At 43.5% G+C, this 26554-nt stretch overlaps 2 protein-coding genes across 10 annotated transcripts in view; both read left to right on the forward strand.

Moving 5' to 3' along the window:
• GKAP1 (G kinase anchoring protein 1) overlaps positions 1–8243 on the forward strand; it is a 44441-nt gene extending 36198 nt beyond the window's left edge. For all 7 annotated transcript variants that reach the window (XM_039544515.1, XM_039544522.1, XM_039544516.1 and 4 more), the window contains 4 exons: positions 660–723; positions 3007–3077; positions 3895–3972; positions 7920–8243. In XM_039544515.1, coding sequence (XP_039400449.1) covers positions 660–723; positions 3007–3077; positions 3895–3972; positions 7920–7967 — 261 coding nt within the window. In that variant the 3' untranslated portion in view covers positions 7968–8243. The remainder of the gene's footprint in view (positions 1–659; positions 724–3006; positions 3078–3894; positions 3973–7919) is intronic.
• A 10866-nt stretch (positions 8244–19109) lies between these two features.
• The window catches only part of UBQLN1 (ubiquilin 1), a 35649-nt gene continuing 28204 nt past the window's right edge, over positions 19110–26554 (forward strand). For 2 of the 3 annotated variants that reach the window (XM_039545745.1, XM_039545746.1), the window contains exon 1: positions 19330–19491. In XM_039545745.1, the coding sequence (XP_039401679.1) occupies positions 19330–19491 (162 nt within the window). Of the gene's footprint in view, positions 19492–26554 lie in introns of all 3 variants that reach the window. The other variant, XM_039545747.1, reaches the window with a different exon arrangement.

A 26554-nucleotide genomic window follows, 5' to 3' on the forward strand; every position in this document is an offset into this window, starting at 1 on the left:
CCAGAATTGCCAGTGACCGGTCATGAGAAGTGCTACCTTAGAAGAGGCAATTCAGGCATCAGATGGACAGGAGAGATCAGTAAAGTCCGTTTCCTGAATAGAAAAACTGAAAGATGAAGAGTCCAAAAGAGAATTTCCTTGACTGTACGGAGCCAGGGACCATGTCTTCCTATGTGACCTTGTATAGTACCTAGGGCAATGAGGACTCAGTCCTAACTGTGCTCCGTGGCTACCACCATAGTATAAATTATATGTTACTTCTTTTGGCATTAAAGTTCTTTCATTTGGCCTTAATTTTTTTCCAGAGAATCCACTAAATCTCTGTCAGACATGGAGCTAAAATCTTCCAGCAAGTTCTGTTTCTCTGTTTAGCAGTTCTTTCTTCTCTTTCTCCAGTCACACCATGTGTAGTTGATTTTGAATCTGCTGTAGTGCCAGTGCCTGCTTGAGCTCCTTTGACTTTGGCCTCTAATTGGTTTAAACGACATCTCCTATGTTCTCTCATCCTTGACTCCTATGTATTTAAATAGATGAGCCTAGAACCCTTGTGCTTCTTAAATTACCAGTAAAATCACTGCTTTCAAATTTGATGTTTGTTATTTTTAAACACCAATTTAAAGAATGTCCCTTTTGATTTTATTTAAATCTCTTAATATTAGGTGAAGTATAAAGAAGTAAAAGCAAGAAATGCACAGCTGTTGAAAATGCTACAGGAAGGTGAAAGTAAGTAAAGTTTATGCTCTAAGACGTTAATTTTGAAGTGTACAAAGTTATTTTAAAAATTCACTTAAATGACTTTGAAAAACAGTTTTTAAAGATAAATTGATAAGAGTAATGAGTGGCAACTGTAAATTGTAATAGTGGAATTATTTAATCTGACAATTTCCTTTACTAGGAATTTCTGATAATTCATTTTCAGTCTGAGTGACTAGTGTTCAATTTCATTAGTTGCTATTTCAGTAAAATTGTCTTTATAAGCAACCTCCCAATATGAATATAAGAATCATATGATTGTGTTACTGCTGGGTCATGCATGTTCAAGTTGTTTCCATGACATCAGGTGCAGTATGTAAACTCTACTTTAGCGTATCACACATTGTAAAACAGTGTGAGAGAGGAGGGTAACTTTCAGAAGAAATTTTTTAATTTTACCAGTATTGGGGATGCTACACTATAACAGGCTCACTAGTGACGCTATAGTTAAAGTTGCCCAAGTGTTTCCATTCCAACCCCCTGTTCTTAGTCACTCATAATTTACTGAAAATTTCTGGTGTCTGGGTCAGAGTGAAATATTTTTTGGGGAAAAAAATTATTAGTTCAGCCAATTTTGGAAGAGTGTAGAAACATGATTTCCAGGTGTCCGGTTTTCAACCACAATGCCCGGTCGAAAAGGGACCCTGGGGACTCCGGTCAGCACTGCTGACCGGGCCGTTAAAAGTCCGGTCGGTGGTGCAGCAGGGCTAATGCAGGCTCCCTGTCTGCTGTGGCTCCACACGGCTCTTGGAAGGAGCAGCATGTCCCCCCTCCAGCTCCTACATGTAGAGGCGGCCAGGGGGTTCCGCACGCTGTCCCCACCCCAAGCGTCGGCTCCGCAGCTTTCATTGGCCGGGAACCACAGCCACTGAGAGCTGCAGGGGCAGTACCTGCAGATGGGGCTACGTGCAGAGCTGACTGGCCGCGCCTCCATGTAGGAACCGGAGGGAGAGACATGCTGCTGCTTTCCAGAGTTGCTTGAGGTAAGCGCCGCCCAGAGCCTGCACCCCTGACCCCCTCTCGTGCCCCAACCCCTGGCCCCAGCCCTGATCCCCCTCCCACCCTCCGAATCCCTTGGTCCCAGGCCGGAGCTCCCTCCTACACTCGAAACCCCTCATCCACAGCCCCACCCCAGAGTCTGCACCCTCAGACGGAACTTTCACACATCCCTGCCCTGCAACCCCCTGCCCCATCCCTGAGGCTCCCCTCCCCCTCTCACTCTGAACCCCTCATTTCTGGTTCCACCCAATAACCCACGCCCCCAGCCCAGAGCCCTCTCCCATGCTTCAAACCTTCAGCTCCACCCCCGAGCCTGGAGCCCCCTCCTGTACTCCAGAGCCCACACCCCCAGCCAGAGCACTTACCCCCTCCTGCATCCCAACCCTCTGCCTCAGCCTGGAGTCACCTCCCACACTCTGAACACCTCTTTTCTGGCTGCACCTCCAGCTGGAGCTCTCACCCCAACCCCCTGAGCCAACCCAGTGAAAGTGAGTGAGTTATGGTGGGGAGAGCAAGCAACAGAGGAAGAGGGGGATAGAGTGAACGGGGAACAGGGCCTCAGAGGAGGGGTGGGGCAAGGGTGTTCAATTTTGTGAAAGTAGAAAATTGTTTCTACATAGGGTGGCCAGTGTCCTATTATAAAATAATAATCTTGTTACCTCTTTTACTAGATCTCTTGCTGAAATAGCTGAGGCAGGAAGATTAATTTGATGGAACAGTTACTGAGGAAAAATTAATTTTGTCTTTTTGGTAAAAACTAGCTAGAATAATAGAATAGATAGAATTGAGCCTTGAAAATCCCAATTTGCACAGGTACAGTAAAGGTTTAGAATGACAGCACTATTCTGTATTATCCACAACTTCAAAGAAAGTAACCAAGTATGTAGGTTCAGCACACCTTAATTTTGCTACGTATTTAAAACTTTAGCCAAAGTTTTCACATTGATTTAAGGCATGGCTCTGGAAAGCTTACAGTCTCAAGCTCCATCCATAACCAGAGAACCTCGCAGGTCTGTAGTGAGTCTCTGTGAAGTCTTTGGGATCCCATACAGGGCTGGCAGCAGGCTGCTGATACTGGAAATGGTAATAGACTGTTGGCTCCAGGCAACCTCTATTGTTGGTCCTGCCTTCAATGATGACTGAGAAAATATCCTAAGGGTAGCAAAAAAATGTATCCAGCAGTACCCCAACTACAGTTTATATATAAGACTTGTAAGGATAGAGACAGCCTAATGTTCTTGTTTTGTTTTTAAGTGAAAGACAAAGCAGAAATACTTCTACAGGTTGATGAATCTCAGAGTATCAAGAATGAGTTGACCTTACAGGTAAGTTATTTATTTATTTATAAAAAACCTTGGAAATATTTTTTTTTAAATAGTATATGAAGGCAAACAGCAAAGCCAAACTGAAAATGAGTATAAGCACAGAAATAAGTGCAGAATTCCCCTCTATCTGGATTCTTTGTGTTAATGGACATAGAGTATATAAGATCCAGCTACCCTTTTTAAATGGCATTTGTGCATTCAGAGATTTCTACTGCAGAAGAGTCAGCAGATTTTCAAGGTGAAGCATTAACATTTATTATATGAAAATAGTATAGGGAACACACACCATATTTCTGTATTTGTTTTTGGCTTTGCAGTAACTTTTAATTAAAATCTTAAACTTGATCCAGTATTCCATTTGTGCAATGTCATAGGATGACACGAAATAGTATCATTCAGTTTCCATTAATTATGAATGCTGAGATAATCACTTCTTAAGAGTGAGGTAATTGAATCAATTGTGTTGCATTATATTACATCAGTTACAGTACACTGACAAAATATAATGCAATGGCTAAAATCTGAAAGAAAACTGTCACTTTTCATATTGCATTATTCAGGCAAACACATAGAGGCACTAGGGAACTAATAGAGACTTAGGGAATACTACTTGTACTTTTTGTGGTATATCAAATGTTGATCATTTTGAGAATAATCACTTTCTTGAATAAACTAATTATTTACTTCTCTTCCCAGCAACACTTTTATTTATATATAAAATATATATATTATTTAGGCTGTTGAACTGCAGCAGAAATGTTTGGTGTGTGTTGGGAGATTAAGATAATTCTGTAACGCTTTTAAAAAATTGTTGTAGGTGACTACACTTCATGCTGCATTAGAACAAGAAAGATCTAAAGTGAAATTATTACAAGCAGAACTAACAAAATATCAGGTATTTATTTTTTATATTGTCTCTCAAAATAAATTCACCTATGTCTAGTATAATTCTAATAGTGTATGGAAACGTTGATACAAGAGAATCTTGACTTTTGAATAGTTGCTTTGAAGGTAACGTATCTGTGTATTTGCTTAAGTTAGTACTACCTAGGCCAGGAGTCGGCAACCTTTCAGAAGTGGTGTGCCGAGTCTTCATTTATTCACTCTAATTTAAGGTTTTGTGTGCCGGTAATACATTTTAACGTTTTTAGAAGGTCTCTTTATATAAGCCTATAATATATAACTAAACTATTGTTGTATGTAAAGTAAATAAGGTTTCAGAATATTTAAGAATCTTCATTTAAAATTAAATTAAAATGCAGAGCCCCCTGGACTGGTGGCCAGGACCTGGGCAGTGTGAGTGCCACTGAAAATCAGCTCACGTGTGCCATAGGTTGCCTACCCCTGACCTAGGCGATTTTAAAAATATAATGGACTTTTTAGAAAAACAGTAACAAAACTGAAGCATAGTTATGCATTTACTTGGGTGACTGAATGGATTTAGTCTTCCATTTTGTGCCTCAAATTGAAAAATGTGCCTTGAATTACACAGGTAAACAAGATTGCACACCTTTGTTGCTTCTATATACTCTTAACATTCTGAATATAAGACTACACCTAGACTAGTAACTTGATTTTTATACAGTAACTCCTCACTTAACGTTGTAGTTATGTTCCTGAAAAATGCGACTTTAAGCAAAACGATGTTAAGTGAATCCAATTTCCCCATAAGGATTAATGTAAATGAGGGTGTTAGGTTCTAGGGATTTTTTTTAAACACACACACCGTATAAATACTGGTATACAGTGATGATGATTGTGAAGCTTGGTTGAGATGGAGTCAGAGGGTGGGATATTTCCCAGGGAATGCCTTACTGCTAAATGATGAACTAGCAATTGGCTGAGCCCTCAAGGGTTAACTCTCTCACTCTATAAGGCAGCAGGAATGGAGGGAGGGGAGATAGCATCACAGACAGAGACACACACCATGTGAGAGAGAGAGATGTTTCCCCTTTAGGTAAGCTGCCTTGTTAATTAGATTAGCTTGCTGAGACCGCAGCTGCTGCCAGCAAGCTCCCTCTGTCCTGAGCCCTGTAGTGTGTCCCTCCTGCTGTATGGAAGATGGGGCAAGCGGAGTGCAGGAGCAGGGCGGAGGGGGACAACCTGACATTAGCCCTCCTCTTCCTCTCTCCCCCCCACCCCCCAGCAAGCAGGAGTCTCGGGGAGCAGCACATGGCAGTGGGGGGAGGGACAGCTTCAATTGCTAGCCTGCTGGGCAGCTGCTGCACAGGGAACTTAGGGGAGCAGGGAGCTGATGGGGGGCTGCCAGTCCACCCTGGTTCCAAGCCCCACCAGCTAGCTCCAACGGGCTGCTCTTCCTGCAAGCAGTGGACAATGCAGGCAGCTGCCAAACGAAGTTAGAAGGGAGCACTGCACAACTTTAAACGAGCATGTTCTCTAATTGATCAGCAACGTAACAATGTTAACCGGGACGTCTTTAAGTGAGGAGTTACTGTATATATTTCTTGTTATCTGGGACAGATAACCTGAAGCCAAGTGCAAGTCTTAGTAGATTGATTATTGCCTTTTTCTCTCACCCATGACAAACCTTTCAAATGAGATAAATGAAATAGATTTTCATTTTGCTTTTAATATGTAGAAGAGTGCATTTACTGATCTGTGCTTTTTAATGTGGCATTTTCTACTTGGCTAAGCAATAGAACAATTTTTGTTAGTGAAATATAAGACATGAAAAAATGTTTGAAATTGTTTTAATGTAAGCTGAATTTTCACACTTGCATGCTTTTATATTTATTCAATTATGAGCATCTTCAAAATAGTGAAATTATTTGATTTCACAGCAATAAGATGCTGTGCTTATTTCTGTATGGTAAGTATTTCCTTTGGGAAAAGACTTAAAACAATGCTGAAAGAAAATATTGCTTCAGTTATAGGTAAGGTTAAGATTTTGTCAGTTTATTTTTAGTAAAAGTCATTGACAGGTCACAGTCAATAAACAAAAAATTAACAGAAGCCCACGACCTGTATGTGACTTTTACTAAAAATAACCGGGGGGAGTGGGAGGGCTGATCACCAGGGGGGACTGAAGCTGAAGGAGTCCTGAAGGTTTGTTAAAATCATGGAATCCAGGACTTCCGTGACTAAATCGTATCCTTAGTTATAGGGAAAGCTAATCACTTGTAAATTAAAATAGAAAGTTTTCAAGTAGCTGCATAGACTTAGGTGTAAACAGTAGGCGCTCCTGTTTCAAGCTATAACCTGTTGTTGTTTGTTTTATGCTGGAGTGCTGTGTGGTCATCCCATGACAATACCTCATTGCATTCAAATCTAATTACTCTTTCTGACAAAGCAACAGATTCAGCCTTTTTCATTGCTTCATCATCTTCCCTCTCTGGTATTCCATGATGCTCTATCCTCAGTTTCACCTGCTTTTTCCCTGTGCATTTCCCAGGAGTGATCTCATCGACTCTTAAAGCATAAATTATTTTTACAGTAATAGTTCCCAAATGTGTACATGCACACCTTGACATCTTACTCTGTTCACTCTCACACTTCCACCTATATCTTAACATCCAGCATGCCACACCACTAATCTTAAAAACCAATCAAGCAAAACAAAAACAAACCCTCCTGTTACCATCAAACTCCATCATATTCCCTGTCACTCAGACTTAAAACTTTACTGCTGCATTTAACTTTTCTCTAATATCCATACTGTTGCTAATTTCTTTCATTTCTTCAAGATCTCCAAAAGCCATCTTTTATTCCTACAAAATCCTCATCTTTATCTTGATTATTGTAGTGTCCTCTTCTCTTCCCTCCCTGTGTATACAAATTCTGCTTTTAAAATTTTCCCTTTCCTCCACTCCTATTATCTCCTTCCTCATTTAATCCCCTTTGCTGCCTCTTTGTGCAAAGTTCAAGCTTGTCCTCTGTTTAAGGGCACAGCACAATTACACCATCACCATTTCTACTTTTATTCCTTCTTATAATTCTCTTAGGTTATCCATCAAAGGATCCTAGTTTTGTCTTTACAGAGTCTTCCATGACCTCTCTCACCTGTATGAACTCCCTCTCATATTTGTGAACCAAAAGACTCATAAATTTTATGGCCAGAAGAGAGCATCATGATCCTCTAGTCCAGGGGCGGGCAAACTTTTTGGCCTGAGGGCTGCATTGGGTTTCCAAACCTGTATGGAGGACCAGTTAGCGGAGGCTGTGCCTCCCCAAACAGCCAGGCGTGGCCCAGCCCCTCCCCTATACGACCCCTCCTGCTTCTTGCCCCCTGATCGCCCCCACCCCCGGGACTTCTGCCCAATACAACCCCCCACCACCCCATCCAACCCCCCTCTCCTTCCTGACTGCCCCCTGGGAACCCTTGTCCCCATTCAACCCCTCTATTCCCCGCCCTCTGACTGCCCCAACCCCTATCCACACCCCTGCCCCCCGACCACCACCCCGAATTCCCCTGCCCTCTATCCAATCCTCCCTGTTCCCTGCCCTCTTACCGCACTGCCTGGAGCACCGGTGGCTGCACACCACCTCTTAATTTGAGTATTGCCTTAAAACACATTTTGTCTGTGAATCCTTTCAATAACTCTACCAAAAGTGTTTTTAATATTCTTTGCTTTGATCAGATGTGTTGTCTCAATCTTTCTCTTCATTTGTGAGTTCCCTGAGGCAAGAACTATCTTCATCTATTTTTGTACAGCACAGTTGGTGCTCAGATAATAAGGCTTCAGTTGTGTATGTAAAATGCTATACAATTCAAGATTTAAACTATCCAAAAATAATTGACTTAACTGACGTGCATGTCTTTATACCTGTATTCAAATATGTCAAATGTATTTTTTAGTTTACTATTTCACTTTTCCTCTACAGGGTGGGAGAAAAGGGAAGAGAAACTCAGAATCTGACCAATGCAGGTGATTATACTTGCCATCAAGTTGAAAGCAAAAAATCAAATCTTGTTCTTCAGGGTTTTGCAGAAATGTATATATTTGTTGTACACTGCAAAGCTATGCAGTTTTTTGGAAGGAAGCTAACAATTACTAGTTTGACTGACATTCTAAATAGTTAATTTGTTGCACTTTCTGTTAGTTTAAAGAAAAAAAAGTAGGGAACTGTTCCAGCAGAGCTCAAACATTGTTGCTGTTACTGCCATAATTAGTTTTTCATCAGTTAATAAACTTTACTCTTTCATTTGCATGTCTAAATTCTTGCTTTTTAGAACAGGTTGCATCATAACATCTGTTTAAAGGGCAACATTTCTAATTCCTCTAAAATTGACAAGCTTAGTTGGATTTCTTTTGAAATTAAGTATGTTTTTAGAAGGGTGCAGTATAGGATTAGTGACCCAAATTTGGAGGAGTTTGAGCCATGATTTCCAGAGATATAAGCCCCAGAAAATAAAAAGGTATTTTAAAAAAGGTTTCTAGGTGGGGTTTTTGCCCAAGCTAGTGATCAAATGATCAATGAGCTAGGGTAAAAATAGTCTGTGTGTCAAGTTTTATCCAAGATAGTACTTGGCACTCACTAAATCTTTGGGTGACCCAGAATGGTATGTAAGAAAATGTACAATTTTACACTGAGCATGCCCCAATACAGAAAGGTGACTAGAAAGTTTCCATTCCTGCCATTTTTTATGTTTTAAAGCTCTACTCTAAAGTTCTCTAAACTTTGAAAGTTAATCCAATTGCTTTGAAATGTGATGCGCACCATAAGAGTGCGGAGTAGCATTAGTGATGCAAATTTGGGATCATTCAGCTGAGGGCTTCTCAAGTTATAGCCCCACTTGGCTTTCTTCTGCTGCCTTGTACTGTAAAACTGAGACAGAGGTACTAATGACTGAGGATTATGTTCAGACTACAGGCAGTGGTGAGCTGGAACCGGTTCGCGCCGGTTCACACGAACCAGTTGTTAAATTTAGAAGTGGGTGTAGAACCAGTCATTAAAGGGGCCGGCGGGTGGGCAAACTCCGGTCCGCAGGACTGTCCTGTCCGGTCTGCCTGAGCTCCCGCCGCCAAAGTGCCACGAGGACCCGGTAGGGAACCGGTTATTAGGATTTTGGGAGCTCATCACTGATTACAGGGATATGGATAGCAGTGTGCACCGAACTACTGTGCTATAACTTCCCCATGTGGACACTGTGGGCATGAACTAAAAGGTTTCTAGTTCACATTAATGTAGTCTTGGATTTTTTGTTTGCATCCCTTAATAATGTTAGATGGAATCCTGTGGGGGAGAATGAATTGTTGTAAAGGTGAATAGCTTGTACATTTCAGCAACTGGCAGAGTAAAGGCATGTGTGTCAATGGAGCATATTGGGGCATTGCTGAAAGAGGGCAAAGTTAAGATTGCATAGGTAACCTTAACTGCATTTCCTGGTTTTCAGAAGTTTGAGTTTTGATCAATTCAGCATTCTGCAAGAGGAACAACATAGCACCAAACAACCTTAACTCCACATTAATGTATTTTTTTTACCATTGAATTATCAATATTGTTTAGCTCTTCTTAGAATACAAGTGCCCTGGGGAAAGTGTCTCCATAATACCATTCATCTCTGTCTGTAAATATGTCAGTGAGAGACTTCCTTATTGAAACCAAGAACACGGCTGCTGAAAGTTTATTTGCAGTAAAAAAGCATATTAAATATTTGATTTTACATTACCTAAACCAAGCCTTTAGTAAGGCTAACATGTTGGAGTATAACCAGGGCTTTGCGTTCTCTGCATCACAATGGGACCAAATCTACATTAAGTGTACGTCTACAGTACAAAATTAATTCAAACTTATTTTATTTGAATTTTCGGAAGTGATTTTATACATTCGGTGTTGTCTCCTCACTAAAGCGCATGATTTTGGCGGAGTGCGTCCACAGTACTGAGACTAGCATTGAATGTCGGAGTGGAGCGCTGTGGGAAGCTATCCCACAGTTCCCACACTCTCTGCTGCCCACTGGAATTGTGGGTTAAGCTCCCAGTGCACGATGGGGCAAAAACATTCTCGCGGGTGTTTCTGGGTGTGTGCCATCACTCGCTCCTCCCTCCGTGAAAGCTACGGCAGACGCCATACTACCAGCAGATGGTGCAGCACGGTGCACCGCCTGTCTCCTGGTACTATGAATCCACCTTGCATGTCCTCTCGTCTTTCTATCTACTCTTTCATCTAACAATTTCCTGCCTTTTTTCGGCTACCGTGAACTGAGGCACACAGCTTCCACTGCTTTTTCCATGTTGTCTGTCCTGGGCTCCCATGAAAGCTACAGAAGACAACAATTCCCTGCCGTTTTTCAGCCATTGTGAACAGAGCCGCACGGCTTCCGCTGCAAACTCTGCTCTCCCGCTCTTGCAGCTTTAACTAACTTCCTGACTCTGTGAAAGCTACAGAAGACAACCATTTACTGCCTTTTATCGGCCATCTTGAACCAAACAGCTTGTGTCGCACCCTTTTTCCAGGATTACCCGTGCAGGCGCCATAGCGTGGCAAGTATGGAGCCCGCTCAGATCTCCACTGCAGTTTTGACCATTATAGATATCTTGGACGTTATCCAACAGTATGTGCAGTACCAGCAAAGCTGGGCGAGGAAGTGATGACAATGCAATTACTATACTGATGAGGACATGGACACAGACATTCCTAGAAGCACGGCATGTGGCGATTGGAAGATAATAGTGGAATTGGGCCAGGTTCATGCCGTGGAACGCCAATTCTGGGCCCGGGAAATAAGCACAGACTGGTGGGACTGCATAGTGTTGCAGGTCTGGGATGATTCCCAGTGGCTGCAAAACTTTCGTATGCATGAGGCCACTTCCATGAAACTTTGTGACTTGCTGTCCCCTGCCCTGAAGCGCAAAGACACCAAAATGAGAGCAGCCCTCACAGTTGAGAAGCGAGTGGCCATAGCACTGTGGAAGCTTGCAACGCCCAACGGCTACCAGTCAGTCGGGAATCAGTTTGGAGTGAGCAAATCTACTATAGGGGCTGCAGTGCTGCAAGTAGCCAATGCAATCATTGATCAGCTGCTATCAAGGGTAGTGACTCGGGGGAAAAGTGCAGACCATTGTGGATGGCTTTAATGCACTGGGGTTCCCTAACTGCGGCGGGGCAATAGATGGAACGCATATACCTATCTTGGCTCTGGCACACCAGGGCAGCCGGTACATAAACCGCAAGGGGTACTTTTCCATGGTGCTGCAAGCACTGGTGGATCACAAGGGACGTTTCACCGACATCACCGTGGGATGGCCGGGAAAGGTGCATGACGCTCTTATCTTCAGGAACTCTGGTCTATTTGAACAGCTGCAGGAAGGGACTTACTTCCCAGACCAGAAAATTATTGTTGGGGATGTTGAAATGCCTATAGTTTATCCTCGGGGACTCAGCCTACCCCATGAAGCCGTACACAGGCACCCTGGACAGTAGTAAGGGGCAGTTCAACTATAGGCTGAGCAAGTGCAGAATGGTGGTAGAATGTGCTTTTGGATGTTTGAAAGCTCACTGGTGCAGTTTACTGATTCGGTTAGATCTCAGCACAACGAATATGCCAATTGTAATTGCTGCTTGTTGTGTGCTCCACAATATCTGTGAGAGTAAGGGGAAGACATTTATGGCAGGGTGGGAGGTTGAGGCAACTCACCTGGCGGCCAGTTTCGCACAGCCAGACAACAGGGTGATTAGAAGAGCGCAGCAGGGTGCTGCGCATCAGAGAAGCTTTGAAAGCCAGTTTCATGACTGGCCAGGGTACAGTGTGACAGTTGTGTGTGTTTCTCTTGAAGTTACCTGCCCCCTATATATATAAAGTTTAAATTGTTTAAGAACGGTTCTTTATTATTCGTTGCACAACATATTGAGAGAAATCAGAAGGCAGACTGGGGAAGGGGGGGTTGGGTTAGGGGGGGTGGAGGAGGAGGAGGGAAGGACAAGTCAAGAAACCAAATCAAAAGTTCACATATGCTAGCTTTCTGCTGCTTGGGCGATCCTCTGGGGTTGAGTGTGTGGGGCCCCGTAGCCTCCCCCCTCGTGTTCTTGGGCATCTGGGTGAGGAGGCTGTGGAACTTGGGGAGGGGGGAGGGAGGTTATACAGGGGCTGCAGTGGCAGTCTGTGCTCTTGCTGCCTTTCCTGCATTAGATCCACCATACAGCAGAGCATGTCAGTTTGCTCCCCCATGAGCTTGACCATAGCGTTCTGCCTGCTCTCATCATGCACATCCCTCCTCTCTTCGTGTTCCTGTAATGCTTTACAGGACTCCACAATTGTTTGTCTCCATGCATGTCCTCAGTGGGGGAGGACTGCATGAGCTCGGAGAACATGTTTTCCCGAGTTTGTTTTTTCCACCTTCTAATCTGGACCAGCCTCTGGGACGGAGTAGATACGGGCTGCGTTGAAACATTTGCACCTGTGGGAGGAGAAAAAGGGAGGGAAGTATTTTAAAATATACATTTCAGAGAACAAAGGGGACACTTTGGTATGAGTAAGCCATCACACGCAGCCAGGCAACAGAATTCAGCTTGCAGGCAGCCTAGAGGCACGTGGGGTTCTGCTTCTTCTACATTCATTTCAGTGTTTTCAAACTGCTGGGACCCCTTTCCCATAGCAAGCAATGCCTGGTGGGTTTGCCATAAAGGAGGGCTTGCGGGCTCTCTGGGATGACCACTTCTCTCACACGCACCTGCACCCGCATGGCTCTGATCAGGCTCTCACTCACCAGAAGTACCTTCTCCAGGGTCATGGTCCAGGAGCCTGCCTTGGGAGTGGGGGGGGGGGGAAAGGCTATTGGCTCCAGCATTAAGCATAGTTCCTGGCTAGGGGGGAAATGGATTCCCCACTTGCCGCCTGTGCACTGTCCTCCTCCTCCTCTTCGTCCTCCAATGACTCTTCCTCCTCGCAACTAACCCCTTGCAGGTGTCTTTGGACAGTGGTGGGGTAGTGGTGGCATCACCCCCCATAATTTCATGGAACTCACAGTAGAAGCGGAATGTATGGGGCTGTGACCCAGAGCGCCTGTTTGCCTCCCTGGCTTTTTGGCATGCTTGCCTGAACTCCTTGATTTTTGTATGACACTGCTCTGTGTTTCCTGCCAGAGCCTGCTTGTGGGTGAATCTGCCCCCCCCCACACCCCTTCAGAAGGAGGTGATGATTAAAAATGACTATGCAAATTGCTTTAAATAAACAGTCTCACCTGCGGACCCTGGCCTTGTGGGTGCCCAGGAATTCTCCACGCTGGAGCAGCGCCTGCTACGAGCCCTCAAGGACAAGGCTGGAGGGTCCGGAACTGTCCATAGCAGAAGGGGCATAAGCATTGATGCTTGCTTGCTGGAAAGCATGTATTTAGTAACGTGTAAAAGCTGGGAAGCTTATTATACCTTGGCAATAAAACCAGTTATACTTATGCACCTGGTATGGCTTCATTGAGTGTATCCGAGCCCCCCCTCACCATTTGGCTCGACACCGGGTAAACTCATAAAGTGTCCGCCGTTTTTAACACAGAGAGAGAGAGAGATGCACAGCTGTTTGCTCCCCAGGTATTACTCTGGGTTAAGTAATAAGGAAAATGATTTTATTAAGTATTAAAAAGTAGGATTTAAGTGGTTCCAAGTAATAACAGACAGAACAAAGTAAGTTATCAAGCAAAATGAAACAAAATACGCAAGTCTAAGCCTAATACATTAAGAAACTGATTGTAGATAAAATCTCACCCCCAGAGATGTTCCAATAAGCTTCTTTCACAGACTGGACTCTTTCCTAGTCTGTGTCCAGCAGTCACTCCCACCCCTGTAGTTACTGTCCTTTGTTCCAGTTTCTTTCAGGCATCTCTTTGGGGTGGGGAGGCCATCTCTTGAGCCAGCTGAAGAAAAAAGTAGGGGTTTCCAGGGCCTTTTATTTTCTCTCTTGTGGACGGAAACCCATTTGTTCTTCTGTGCAAAATCACAGCAACAAGATGGAGTTTGTAGCCACCCAGGCAAGTCATATGTCTATGAATGATTCAGCTCTTTGCAGGGCCGATGCCATTGTTTACATGTTAGTTTGAACGTTCCCAGGAAAGCATGGATTGGCGTCTCCCAAATTCCATGGTCAGTTAAGTGTTTCTTGATAGGATTATTCTCAGTAACTGCCCATTCTCAAGAAGCTGACCAAAGGCTTCACTGAGGCTACTTAGAATCAAACACATTGACATACAAGTACATAGCCAATATTCATAACTTCAAATACAGAAATGATACACACAGAATAATCATAACCTGCAAATTACAGCCTTTCCACGGACACCCCACTTGACCTCCTCTGTACAAGACCTGGTGCAACCATAGGACCCTGGTTGCAACAATGATCTATACAGTCACAGTTCATGTGAATAACGTCACAGCTTCCTTAAAAGAAAAGTCAGATCCCACTTAATCAAAATGCAGTATTCTTACTTTATGACCAACTAATCCTTATCATGGGCTCAATGCTGCATGGCGTGGAGCATTCTAGTCCTGATGCAGAAAAGCACTATGCTTAAGTGCCTTACTGGGTTAGGGCCACAGTGTTCCACAGTGTGCAGCACTGAGCCCATATCAGTAATAATAATAAATGATAGTTGCTATCTAGTTAGCATATTAGTTTATTGTTTTAAGCTTAACTTCTTTAACAGAGTCTACAGTATCCTTCAAGATAGGGCTGCATTCTTTGTCAACAGCAAGAGTCTTAAACGCTTCTTTTGTCATTTAGCAACAGATAAACTGTATGTGATAAATGGAATCCCTAAAAGGTGACCTACAAAGGGAAAATTGGTTTTGACCGTCTGGTGCTCCATTTTGTATAAACAAGGCCATAAAGGTGGTGGGGGGGGGCTGTTTTCTAGTTTTTTTTAATCTTCGAAATATTAGGAATGTTAAGTGGTTTTCCTTGGTTTTGCTGGAGCACTCCTTGGAGGTCTCTGATGTGGAGTGTGGTCAAGTCTCTGAGTGGATCTTAAATCGCTGTAACTTTACATCTTCTTTCAGCCCAGTGTAATTACACTAGCTGAGGTCTTGTCAAAATCGCACCAGTTTAACTAAAGGTGTGATTTTAAATTTAGTTAAACTGGTTCAAAACCCTATGTGGACATTCTGTTCAGTTTAAACCTGGCTCAGTTCTTACCCAATTAAACTAAATGGACACTGCTTAAATTGAATTCAGAGTGTCTACATAGGAGTTTGTATCTGTTCAACTAAAATGGCTTTCAAACTGATTTAAAGTTAAACTTGTGTAATTCTGAATATACCTATAATTTACTAGGCAGCGCTGGGAATTTAACATAGTTTAGAACTTCTGATTCAACGTTAAAATTAAATTTAAGTTCAAAAGCCTTAATCAGAAAGGGAAAGACAGAAAAGAAAAGGGAGCAGGTGGAGAAATGGGTAAAACACTTGCTACCTGAGATAAATCTGAAAAATCCTTTTAATTAAAATCAGTTAGAAAAAGTAATTTTTAATTATGTTTTGTTTTCCTTTGTCACTATTTATAAGTGATGTAATGCATTTATATACAATTTTAAAAATCCCTTTTTTCCTAAGTGTTAGCTATTTTATAAACACAGACAGGACACTTTAGGGAGTTATCACTGCTTCTTTGGTGGCTGGAATACTCAACATCAGCCTGGCATTTACCAGTGCAACCAAAGAGCAGAAATATCCTAACACAGTTCAAACAATGTATCTTGTTGGGTTAAATAAAACAATATATTAAAATCAGTTTAACAAAAACTATTTAAAATCTTTGCACAAACACTTGTAGTCAGAAATTGATGCAGAAAAACTAGCTGAGAAAGGGAAAGGACAAGAAGCAGGTGAGGGGCAGGGCAAGAAGGAAAAGAACGAAGTGGAGAAGGGGACTGTGAGTTGAAAGAACGTTGTCAAGATATTCTTAAATTTAAAAAAAAAATCTACTTCCCCTTACTAATATCTATACTGCAGCTGGGTGGTGTAATTCTCAGTTTTGGTAGATGTAAACATGCTAGCTCTGCTTGATCTGACATACTAAAAATAGCAATGTGCCACAACAGCTCACACTTGCCACCCAAATACAAGTGTTATGTGCTCAGAAGGCTACACAGTGCTGCCATGACCACATTACTATTTTTAGCATGTCATCTTGAGCAAAGCTAGTGTGTGTACATTTACCCAACTTGGGAATTATACCTCCTGGCTACAGTGCGTACTAGCTTGTAGAGGGCAGAAATTAGAACAGTTGTAAAAATCCTATGTTTATGGTTAGTTTCGCTTTCTGCTTCTGGTATGCTTCTGGCTAAAAGGTGTGAGATGGGTTCACACTAGTGTAGTTTAATGTCTCTGAACAAATACATTGTTTTCTTGTCCTCTGAGAAAAGGGCAATGAAAAAGATGTTGAAATTCGACAAACAGACTCTTCCTTATCTGGACTGAAAGGAGTAGGTGGATCAAGAAACCTTAATTTCTTGATGAACTTTTCCCAAACACTTGACTAATTCTATGATGAAGACCCTCTCTAGTGCATTAGTAAGTCATTCTCCACAACAAGGCTGCAGTAAACTACTTGTTCCTATTTTCTTAAATGTTCTCATTGAATCAAGGAATTAGTGATCTGCCTCATTCAAATGGAAAATTTATAAAAGGGCTGTTCCAAAGAATGTGGAATTGTGTAATTCTTAATATTTGTAAGAATACATTATTTTGTGACACCCCCAATTGTACAAAGGCTTTGTAGCTGGGATTCTAATATATGTAAAACATAGACTAGCTCCTGGGTTACCCCAACTCCTATATCTCTAGCCTGTGGACTGCAAATGAAATTCTGCTCCCTAATCTGATGTTTGATTTCTGTATAAAATGCTGTTTCAAGACTGCTGGAATTGTTACAGTTCAGAGCGAATGGCATCTATATTTCCACTGCCCACCCCCATGCTCCACCAAGGGCATCCATTCTCAGGCTGTCAGTGCCTTAGCTGTTGCCTCTCTTTGGTGGAGATCCACATCTCTTCCTTCTGACCATATTTCCAGGATGCACAGTTCACTGCCTAAAACTATGTATTTCCTAGCAGTCTGCCTAAACAGACCTGCTTGCTTTCTTTTCAGAGACTGGTAACAGAAGTGCTATAGAGATGTTACCACACAATTTCTCTATACCTTAACAATGGTATTGCTGTGGATGCTTCAGTTATAGTTCTGCAGCCTTTTAAAATGGTGAATGTTTATAACAAAGCGATCCTGAGTAAGGAATCCAGGATTGCCAGTTGAGTGGACAAAGTAGTTGAGCTCTAAGGAAATCCCCACAAGGAAGGGGGTGAAGGAATCCTCACTGCCAGCCTTGGAGAGGTGGGGGAGCTGAGACTGCATTAATCCTATGGCTTTAGCACACTTTAAATGTGTATAGAATTTCCTATATAGCAGCAGATCCTCCTCTTACCCTGTTCCTTTGCATTAGAGCATAGGGTATCACTGCCACTCCATATAACATAAGGAACAAGCACCCTGTAATTCTGCTGTTATGCAGGCCTGCACCAATTTTGCTGACAAGATACCACAGGAGTAGTAGAGGCAGGGAACAGGATTTGCCCTTCACTCTGATCTCTTTCTGCATATGTGACTAATTTGTGGGAGTGTAGTGATGTAAATTCCATAATCCTGCCATACTTTTATTTGTCTACTTTTGCCATCCAGTAAATTCTTCTGCTGACTGACAGCTCTACTTGGGTCATTAACAAGGTTTGAACCCAGAATCTTCATCTATACTTGGTACATCTCTTCCAGTAGGGGTAACGGATAGTGAAACTAGGGTATTATATTGTATATAGGCCAACTGGAAGAGGGGATGTGACCAACTTTACCAATGGGTTATACAGCTGTTTATGCCTATGAGACAGCAGTGGAATGGTGGGTAACAATTTCCTAGGATTCTATTCCTGGGGCTGGGAGCAGAGTGGAGTCTAAAGGTTACAGACAGCACAACCAAGCAGATAACTTGGCAGGTGTTCTGGAAAGCACTGTGGCAAAGTAGATATGACATTGAATATGCCAGACTGTAGATCTGCTCTCTATACTAAGCAGATCCATCTGGATCTTTTGCAACCTCTCAGGTATCACTAGCACAATAGTATTCAACCTGGGGTCCACAGATTATATTGAAGGGGTCTGCGAAAGGTGGTAGTTATGACAGAGCAGTGGTTTTCAACGGGGAGTCCACAGACTAGGTCTAAGATTTCCCAAGAGGTACATCCCTCCATTTGAAATTTTTTAGGGGTTTGCCAATGAAAAATGGTTGAAAATGACTGATCTATGGCAGGGGAGCTGGGGTGTGCACTACTTACACCCCCTAGGTTATGAAACCCTGTCTGTCACACACACCTGACAATTTACCACTTATGGGGCGGAGTGGGGTGGGTGCTGTGACAAAGCTGCCACATGCATGTGTCAGGTGAGATGCATGACACCATGACCTAGCAGCTCTACATAAAGGGACACAGATTTTCACTCATTGGGGCGGGTGGGCTGTACCTTCTGCTTAACCTTACTTGTGCCCAGTCGGGCATGAGGCCCACTCACACGACCTGGAGCGCAGCTATCATGTGGCCCTTTGCTGTGCACCATGCAAACTGCAGAGTGAAACCAGGTCGCCTGGCTGCTTCAGAAGCCTCAGCAATGAACAAGTCCTGGTCACGGTGAACACTGCACGTGCTGCGCTGGGAGGGGCCTGGGGGCACCACGGACCCTCCGTCCCCACCCGGTGACAGCGGAGCACGAGGAGAGGGGGACAGGACCCTCCTGGGCTCGAACCAAGACGCTCAGGAACCACTGAGGACTCGCTCTCAGACGCTCAAGCGGAAGGCAAAAGGCCGCACATGCGCACTAGGCAAAGCGAACGCACGCACCATCGCTCTGGCCTGGTCAGGTGACATGCGCAGGCGCGCTGGTTATGCATGCAAACCGGACGGAGTCTCACGGCGGCTAACCTAGAGCCTTCGGTCGGTATTATGCTTGCGCACCGCCAGCAAGTCGATACTGCGCGTGCGCACTGCGCAACACCCGTTGCACATGCGCTAGGCTGACCTGTGCGCTCCACGCCAGGCGACACAACATCCCTTTCTAGTAACTTCCCTCATTCGCAACGTCATCAGTGCGCGCCGCGCCTGAGATGGGTTGTTTCCGTTTAACTCTCCGGGAGTGAGAGCGTCGCGAGTGTTTCCCGGTGTCGGCGCGCGAGAGGCAGCGGCGGTGAGGGGCCGGGTTTACATAGCGTGGCCCGCGCGGCGAGAGCGAGCGAGACCTCGAGTAAGCGGCCCCCTCCCCCGCTATGGCCGAGAGCGGAGAGAGCCCCCCCGGGGCCGGCAGCTCCCCGGACTCCCCCGCCCCGGGAGGCGCCGCCTCTTCGGAGCCGCGGATCATCAAAGTCACCGTGAAAACCCCCAAAGAGAAGGAGGAGTTCGCGGTATCCGAGACCAGCAACGTGCGGCAGGTGAGGAGGCCGCGCCGGTAGCAGCGACGGGTGGGAGGTGGGCGAGGCCGCGCAGCTCCTGCTCCCGGCTGAGCTTCCCAGCCCTGGGGAGCCATAGCCGCCCCGCTCCCGTGGGGAGAGGCCGAGGTTGGCAGCGCTCTCCCTCCGCCGAGCCCAGCCGCAGTGCGGGGGCCTCCTAGCCAAGCCAGGGCCCTGCCGGGTGACGAAGCAGCGCCCCGCTGTGTTACCCTGTGCGCTGCCTGCCCTGGCCCTGAGTATTGCCCGCTATAGTACGGCTAGCGCTGCTACCGGCCGCCTCGCCCACGGGCCTCTGTAGTCCCGTCGGCGAGAGGAGATGAGTGGCTTTAGCTCTCATACTGTGAGCTGAGCCTAAGCCCAGCCACCTGAGCGGTGCTAACAGCGCGAGACTGGGCCTCGAACTGACACGCGTATTGATACAGCGTGTAGTTTAGTTAGGGTGTGTACATGTGATGTCTTCACCCTAAAAAGAGTCTTACCGCTTAACATTATATTGATAAGGATGCTGCCAGTGAAATGCAGCCATAGCTGCGTGGGAATGTGCTGGTGGCATTAACACAGTAGTTTCTCCAATGGTATTGTCTAACGATCATGAGCTGCTAGGGTCTTTTTCTGTGTTCTAGTGGAAATCATTTTGTTCCTTTGCACCTTGGGTTCATGGGGAAGAATGCCACCTATTGAATCAACACCATTTCCCATGATACTTAAGTCTTTTGGTGGAGACCTTCCATCCAAGTATGGACCAGGCCTGATTCTATTTAGCTTAGGAGAAACCTGAAGTTCTGTGGCTGTAGGTTATAGGCTATTAACAGTTAAACTGTAAAGCAACTAGCTGTAGAGTAGAAGTTTTCCTGCCAGTGGATGATACAGACTTTGCCACACTAACAGAGCTACAAAAACCAAAGAAATGTTGCCGATGAGAGTTTGTTTTATGCTCTTATTAAAAAGTGCTTAATTTTTGCGCATCACTGGAGCATTCAGTGTATGCAACTTAAATTTACCGCCATAATGACTTCAACCAAAGCAGTAGCCTTCTTTTCTAAGCCTTTGCAACTAGGTGTTTTGGAACACGCCCAGTGTGTAGAAAATTTTACCAGCTGCCTACTGGCTGAAGGTCATAACTTCCTAGCCAGATAAGGATATAAAGGACAAGATGGGAGCTCCAGTAGCAAGATCTAGGATCAACAGTCTGGTTAGAAGCACAGTCTCTTGCTGCTACTAGGAAGGAGTAAGATGTTGAAATTTCTACCAAGGCATTCGTTCCCTTTGGGCCCTGCTCAGGAATTTGATTTTGTTTTTTTAGACCAGTTTCTGGCTACTAGGCCAGAATTTTCATTACAGTCTTCCTCTTGGCTGCTTTGCCTGTTAGGGATCATCTGTGCTACAGAGTTAGGTCAGCTTCACTACATCTTTCAGAGTTGTGAAAATTTTAATTCCCTGTGCAATATAATTAAGATGACTTAAACCCTGGTGTAGAAACTACTAGGTTGATAGAAGAATTCTTCTGTCAGCCTAACTACTCTCATCGGAGTTGGAAGGGGTTCTTCCATTGCTGTAGTAAATCCAACTCTGTAATATTTGTTTATGCTGCAGCAGCAGCAGCATTTCTAGTGTAGACATACCTTTAGCTTCTCCAGAGCCTCCTGACTGCTATAGTGGGGTAGGCTCTTTGCTACTGCCTGTGGACTTTTCTTACCTAGGCAAAATTCCAGTGTGCTTTGATACTTCTGGCTGCTTTCTGAAGCAGCAGCTGTGTGAAATTGACAATTTTTTCATTTTCCCCCTTGACCTGAGAGTTCTGAATAGCAGTAGTGAAACTGATTAGTCTTATTTCACTCTTTTGCCAAAACTTTGCAACTTTCGACATTAGAACTGAGATATTCAAAGCCATTTCAGGGATGTAGACAAATCTTTTGCTGAAATATGTCTCTTTTCTTCTAGATGGCTTTGAGGATTTCACTGTGGGTTACAAATAACAACTCTGCATCATTTTACATCTGGAAATTTGTTTTTCAAGGTTCTTATATTCTGTATAGGAACTAGTTTAGGTCTCTCACTTGCCATGAAAAGCTTTACACTTGCAAATGGATTTTCCAAGCCCCACTTAGGTACTAGAGTAATGGGTTCATTATAAGTATCTGGGTAGACCAATGTACTTATGCATGACTTTTTATCATTAAATATCATTCCTTGGATCTATACATGAAGTGCATGTACCATAGATATATAAATTGACTACCTTTTAAAAATGTGTTATTTTAATGAAGATGCACTCTCTGCTAGTAGACAGCTGTATTGTTATAAACTAATAGAGAAATGAAATATTTTCCAAAAATAAACACAAGTTTTGGACTTCAGGTGATTTACAGAATATATATACATAAATTGCAAATACTTAAGCAAATTAGTTAAAATTAGATCCTACTTTTACCTGATAAGACCTTGGGTGAGATGCTGGCCCCATTGAAATCAATGGCAAAAGCTACCATAGACTTAAGTGGGGCCAGGATTTCATCTCTGCAATAGTTGATGCCCCTGCTAACAGCTGAGAAGATGTAAGGTTTGAAGCTCCTGTAATACTTTAGATATTAGCAGCTCTTGCTATACATTCATATTAATCTGTTGTTGATGCTCACTGTCAGCAGTGGATGTAGTTGAACCAATGCTAAAAATGGATTAATTTCAAGTGTAGACAGGATCAAATAGTTTTGAACACCAGTTCAACTGCATCTGTTGCTGACACATAGTCAGCAATGGGTCCTTTTGCTACTGTAGGCAGGGACCATGATGTCCTCCATAGCTGCAGGAAAAACATAGAAATAAGGTGAAGGTCTGAACTTGTGTGGGCAGATACAATAGCCTTTCAGTTCACCTTAAACTGTATATCTGTAACCAGCATAATCCCTTAGTCATTTGAGACTTTATTCTAAGAAAAGTGTACTGCACAGTGAGTTCCGGAATAGAACAGTGTGGCAGCACCCAGGGTTGTGAGACACCTCACCATCAACTGTCCTTAGTGTGAGGAAGTCTTGTTTGTGCTTGCAGTGTGGTGGGTCAGTTCCCTGAAATCACCAGCCTCTGGCAGCACAAGCACTGACTTCCAGGCCTCGCTCTATTTGTACAGGTAGCGAGTGATAGGCACACACTAACCCCCATCCTCAGAGCATTTCCTGCAATGTGTCTAGCCCCTTATCCACTGAACACTCATCGAATTACTAGGTCTGCTGTCCCCCAAAAAAAGTATAGACCAGCTTGTAAGCTTCAACTCTCTTTCACCACTGTGCTTAGCGCCACAATACTTAGCTATATCTATAGTGAAAACAAGAATAAGTTTTATAATCAAAGAACAAAGATTCAAGTTATAAGAATACACATGGTTACACAAAAAACAAAATCATAACATGCTTTTTAGAAACTAAACTTAACTATCAAGTTATTCTCTTATCTGAAGAAGATTCTCACCTGAAGTTCTCTCCAGTGTTTTCAACCAAGCCTGGTTGAGACCCCCCCTTTCATGAAGCAGATTCGCTGTCTACTTACTTCCTAGGTGAGGGATAACAGGGTGTCGTCTTTGTCCCCCAATTACAGAGAAACCTTTGATATTCCAGAGAAACCTTTGATATTCCTGCCTTTCCTCCTCTGTTTGCTTTTTCCTATTACTTTTCTCTCTGAAGTTTTTCCATAGTCCTTCATTAGCATTTGTTTCAGACTGGTAGGAGGAGACCCATTGTGAAACATACAATACTTAATTTACATGTAAACAGTCAGCTATATAAACATTTCTTCTCTGACAGAAAACCTGTTTTTCATTTTTACTGGTAACCAGTCCCTGGACAACAGATGTTTCAGAACATAATTTTCAGTGTATACAAATACGGCTACAATTATGTCACGGAATCCGTGACTTCCATTCACCTCCGTGACATTTTCTGTCCTGGGGCTGGAGCTCCCAGCCAGGCCCCTCCCCCCTGTAGCTCCCAGCCCCCACAATGGTGGGGGCATCCCCCAGCTGGACAGCTAGGGGCATCAGAGGGTCCTGCAGCTGCCCCGTCAGGGTGGGTGGTGGGGACTCCCCACAGCTGCCCAGTTTGTAAGGGATATTTTTAGTGAAAGTCAGGGATGGGCCATGAGCTTCCATGAACGTTGGTTTATTGACCGTGACCTGTCCATGACTTTTACTAAAAATATGCGTGAGAAAAATGTAGCCTTATATATAAATAACTCCTTACACAACATTCATACATGCATTTCACAATGATAGTGATGACCAGTGTGACGCCAGCTTTTATGACACCTCATGTGACACTCTTTGGTGAATTAGAATGTACATGCAAGATCCAGACTATGTCTACACTACACAGCTTTTAGCTACATGGCTGTATCGCTACAGCCATGCCGCTAAAAGTCGTGCAGTGTAGCCGCTGTTTGTCAGCTCTTCTGCTGACGAACTTCCACCCCTGATGAGCGGGGTTAGCTTTGTTGTCAGGAGAGTGCTCCTGCCGATAAAGCACTGTTCACACTGGCACTTGTTGGCAAACTTTTTTGTCTTTCGGGGTATGTTGTTTTTTCTTAACACCTCTAAAAGACAAAAGTTTTATTGTTCAATTGCCAGTGTAGACAAAGTCCCCGTGTAGGGTGTATTTAAGGAAGGAGGGAATGTCTAGAGTGTTTTTGTGCTCTGGTAATCCCTGGATGCCACAACAGCCTCTTGGGGGACCATTACAGCCATTCATAGATTAGAGCAGCGCTTAGACTGCTCTAACTTGCATCAAAACCCAAATAAGCTGTAGGCAGCCTAGTTGACCATAAAGGTGGAATATAGCCACCTCTCTCTTTCCCAGCACCTTTAGTTTCTGTGCTGAGCCCAGGTGGGCTTGACCCAAGGACTGGGGCCTCTATCTTCACTGTTTTTGAAATGGACCTACTACTAAACTTGCACAACTGTACAAATATTTGTAGTGTATTGAGGGATGAAGAATAGCTGTAAACCTGCTGACTCCAGACTAGGTAAATTATTTGGCTAGATCTTTCATCTTTTGTTTGAAGAATCAATCACAGATACAGGAGCATGCTGACTGCTCTTCCAGAAGATGCATATTCCAGAATGTTCTTGTATTCAAGGGGATAATTTTGTTCTTTTTCACTTCGATTGTTTTAAGAAGAGACGTTTTAGGAGAGGTCCTAGGGAAGAGGGCAAAAGTGGGTGGGGTGGGGAAGAGGAAGTCATTTTAAGGGCCTTTTGTTCCTTAAATAATCTCTCCTCCTATTTGTAGTGTATGACTTAAACTGTGTTTGAATGGTAAAAGATGTTGGGATCAACGACCTTAAACAACTTTACTCTTTTTTCATTTTTAGGCAGTTTACCTTGAAAGAGTTAAAGCTCACTGGGCATTCACTGGTGTGCTGCTTTGTGTTCCTGAGCTCATGCTCTCTGTTAACCTTTCATGCAATCCAGGGTTGAAGTTGGCAAAGTTCAAGGTTCTGAGTGTAGTTGGTTCACTGTTTCCATACGCATACACAAATATCCCAAAATGTCAAGTCATGCATTATTTTGTAAATAGTACAGTCCTGTGGCAGAAAAATGCAGCCTGCTTTCTTTTTAACTTGTATGCAAACAGTCCACTTACATATTAAAATGTTCCAAACATACTTAGAAATATTCGATAGATCAGTGGTCCACAAACTTTTTCATCTGGCAGGCGTCAGACGATGAGCCGTGGAGGACCATGGCGGCGGACAAGCATCCGCCGAAATGCCACCGACAACGTCAACAGGCGTTGCTGCCAAAATACCGCCAAGAAGCAGCGTCATCCAAAGGCATTGCCGCTGAAAATCGGCGGCATTTCGGCAGTGACGCCGCTGGATGATGCTGTTTGTCGGCGGATGCTCATCCGCCGGCCAGTACACGGGCACACTTAGATGCCCCAGCAGGCGCCATGGCACCCGCGGGCACCGTGTTGGGAACTCCTGCTATAGATTGTTTGTAGTTGTCAAGGCACTCTTATTTTAGGATCCTGTATTTAAGTGCTTATAACTCTTGCAAAAAATTACCCTCAGGACTGAAACTTTTCATGTTTGTCCTAAGCTCACAGGTAAATCTTCTCTTGGTAAGGTTAGTACAATGCAACTTAAATCATCGAACCATAGAAAAAAATTTCAAGTATTTCTGTGCTCTCATGATTCCTTTTTTAAATTTCAGCCTTGCCATGGAGTGTTTCTTGTCCTCTTTGAAGTGCGTTTGATATGTTTGGAGTAATTTCCAGTAGATTAAAAATAAGATGCCACATATTTTAAAATAATGAGCTGGGCACATTACACTGTACTCAATTTTAAAATGCTGCTGGAGTGCCTTTTTACAAGTGTACATGCACACATATAGCTTATTCTAGAGTTCTGCATGATAAAAAAGATGGCTATTTGTGCATTACCTTTCTCTTTATCTTTAAAATACCCAAAGGAAAAAAGCTATTCATGGAACACTATGGTTGAATGTTTAAATGTGTTAATCATGCAACTCAAAATTATTATTGGTTCCCACAATTACAGCTTAGCCACATTCCACATATTAAGGCCTGATGTTGAACAGTGTTAACGTAATTATAAAACTATATATATGAAATGGAACAGAATGTTGGTACCATATTTTCATATTACTGATGTGTGCAATTTGCTTTCAATTCCTGTAAACTAGTGTAAACCAATCCTTTCTCTGTGGTTTTCTCGCAGTCCACAGATTGATGAATGATATAACGTAGGTGTGGCTTTCAGCAACCTAGGTTCACTCTCAAAACTACTGAAGTTACATAACAGTCAGACTTCTTGCTCTCTCCAGCTATTGATAGTGTGATCTGTCTGATTGCTTTCTTCTAGTTAAGCAACTGAGTGCATGAAAGTTTCAAAAACGGAGTGAAAACATGACTAGTTTTCTTTTGAGTTCTTTTCTTCTATTCCCTCAACTACATGTTAAAACCCATCAAACTCACAGCCAGCTCATGTGAACTGACCCATCCTTGCAAATCATCAACTCTTCTTCATGCATTTCTTT

This window comes from Mauremys reevesii, linkage group 6 (assembly GCF_016161935.1).
Source record: "Mauremys reevesii isolate NIE-2019 linkage group 6, ASM1616193v1, whole genome shotgun sequence".
NCBI classification, from domain to species: domain Eukaryota; kingdom Metazoa; phylum Chordata; order Testudines; family Geoemydidae; genus Mauremys; species Mauremys reevesii.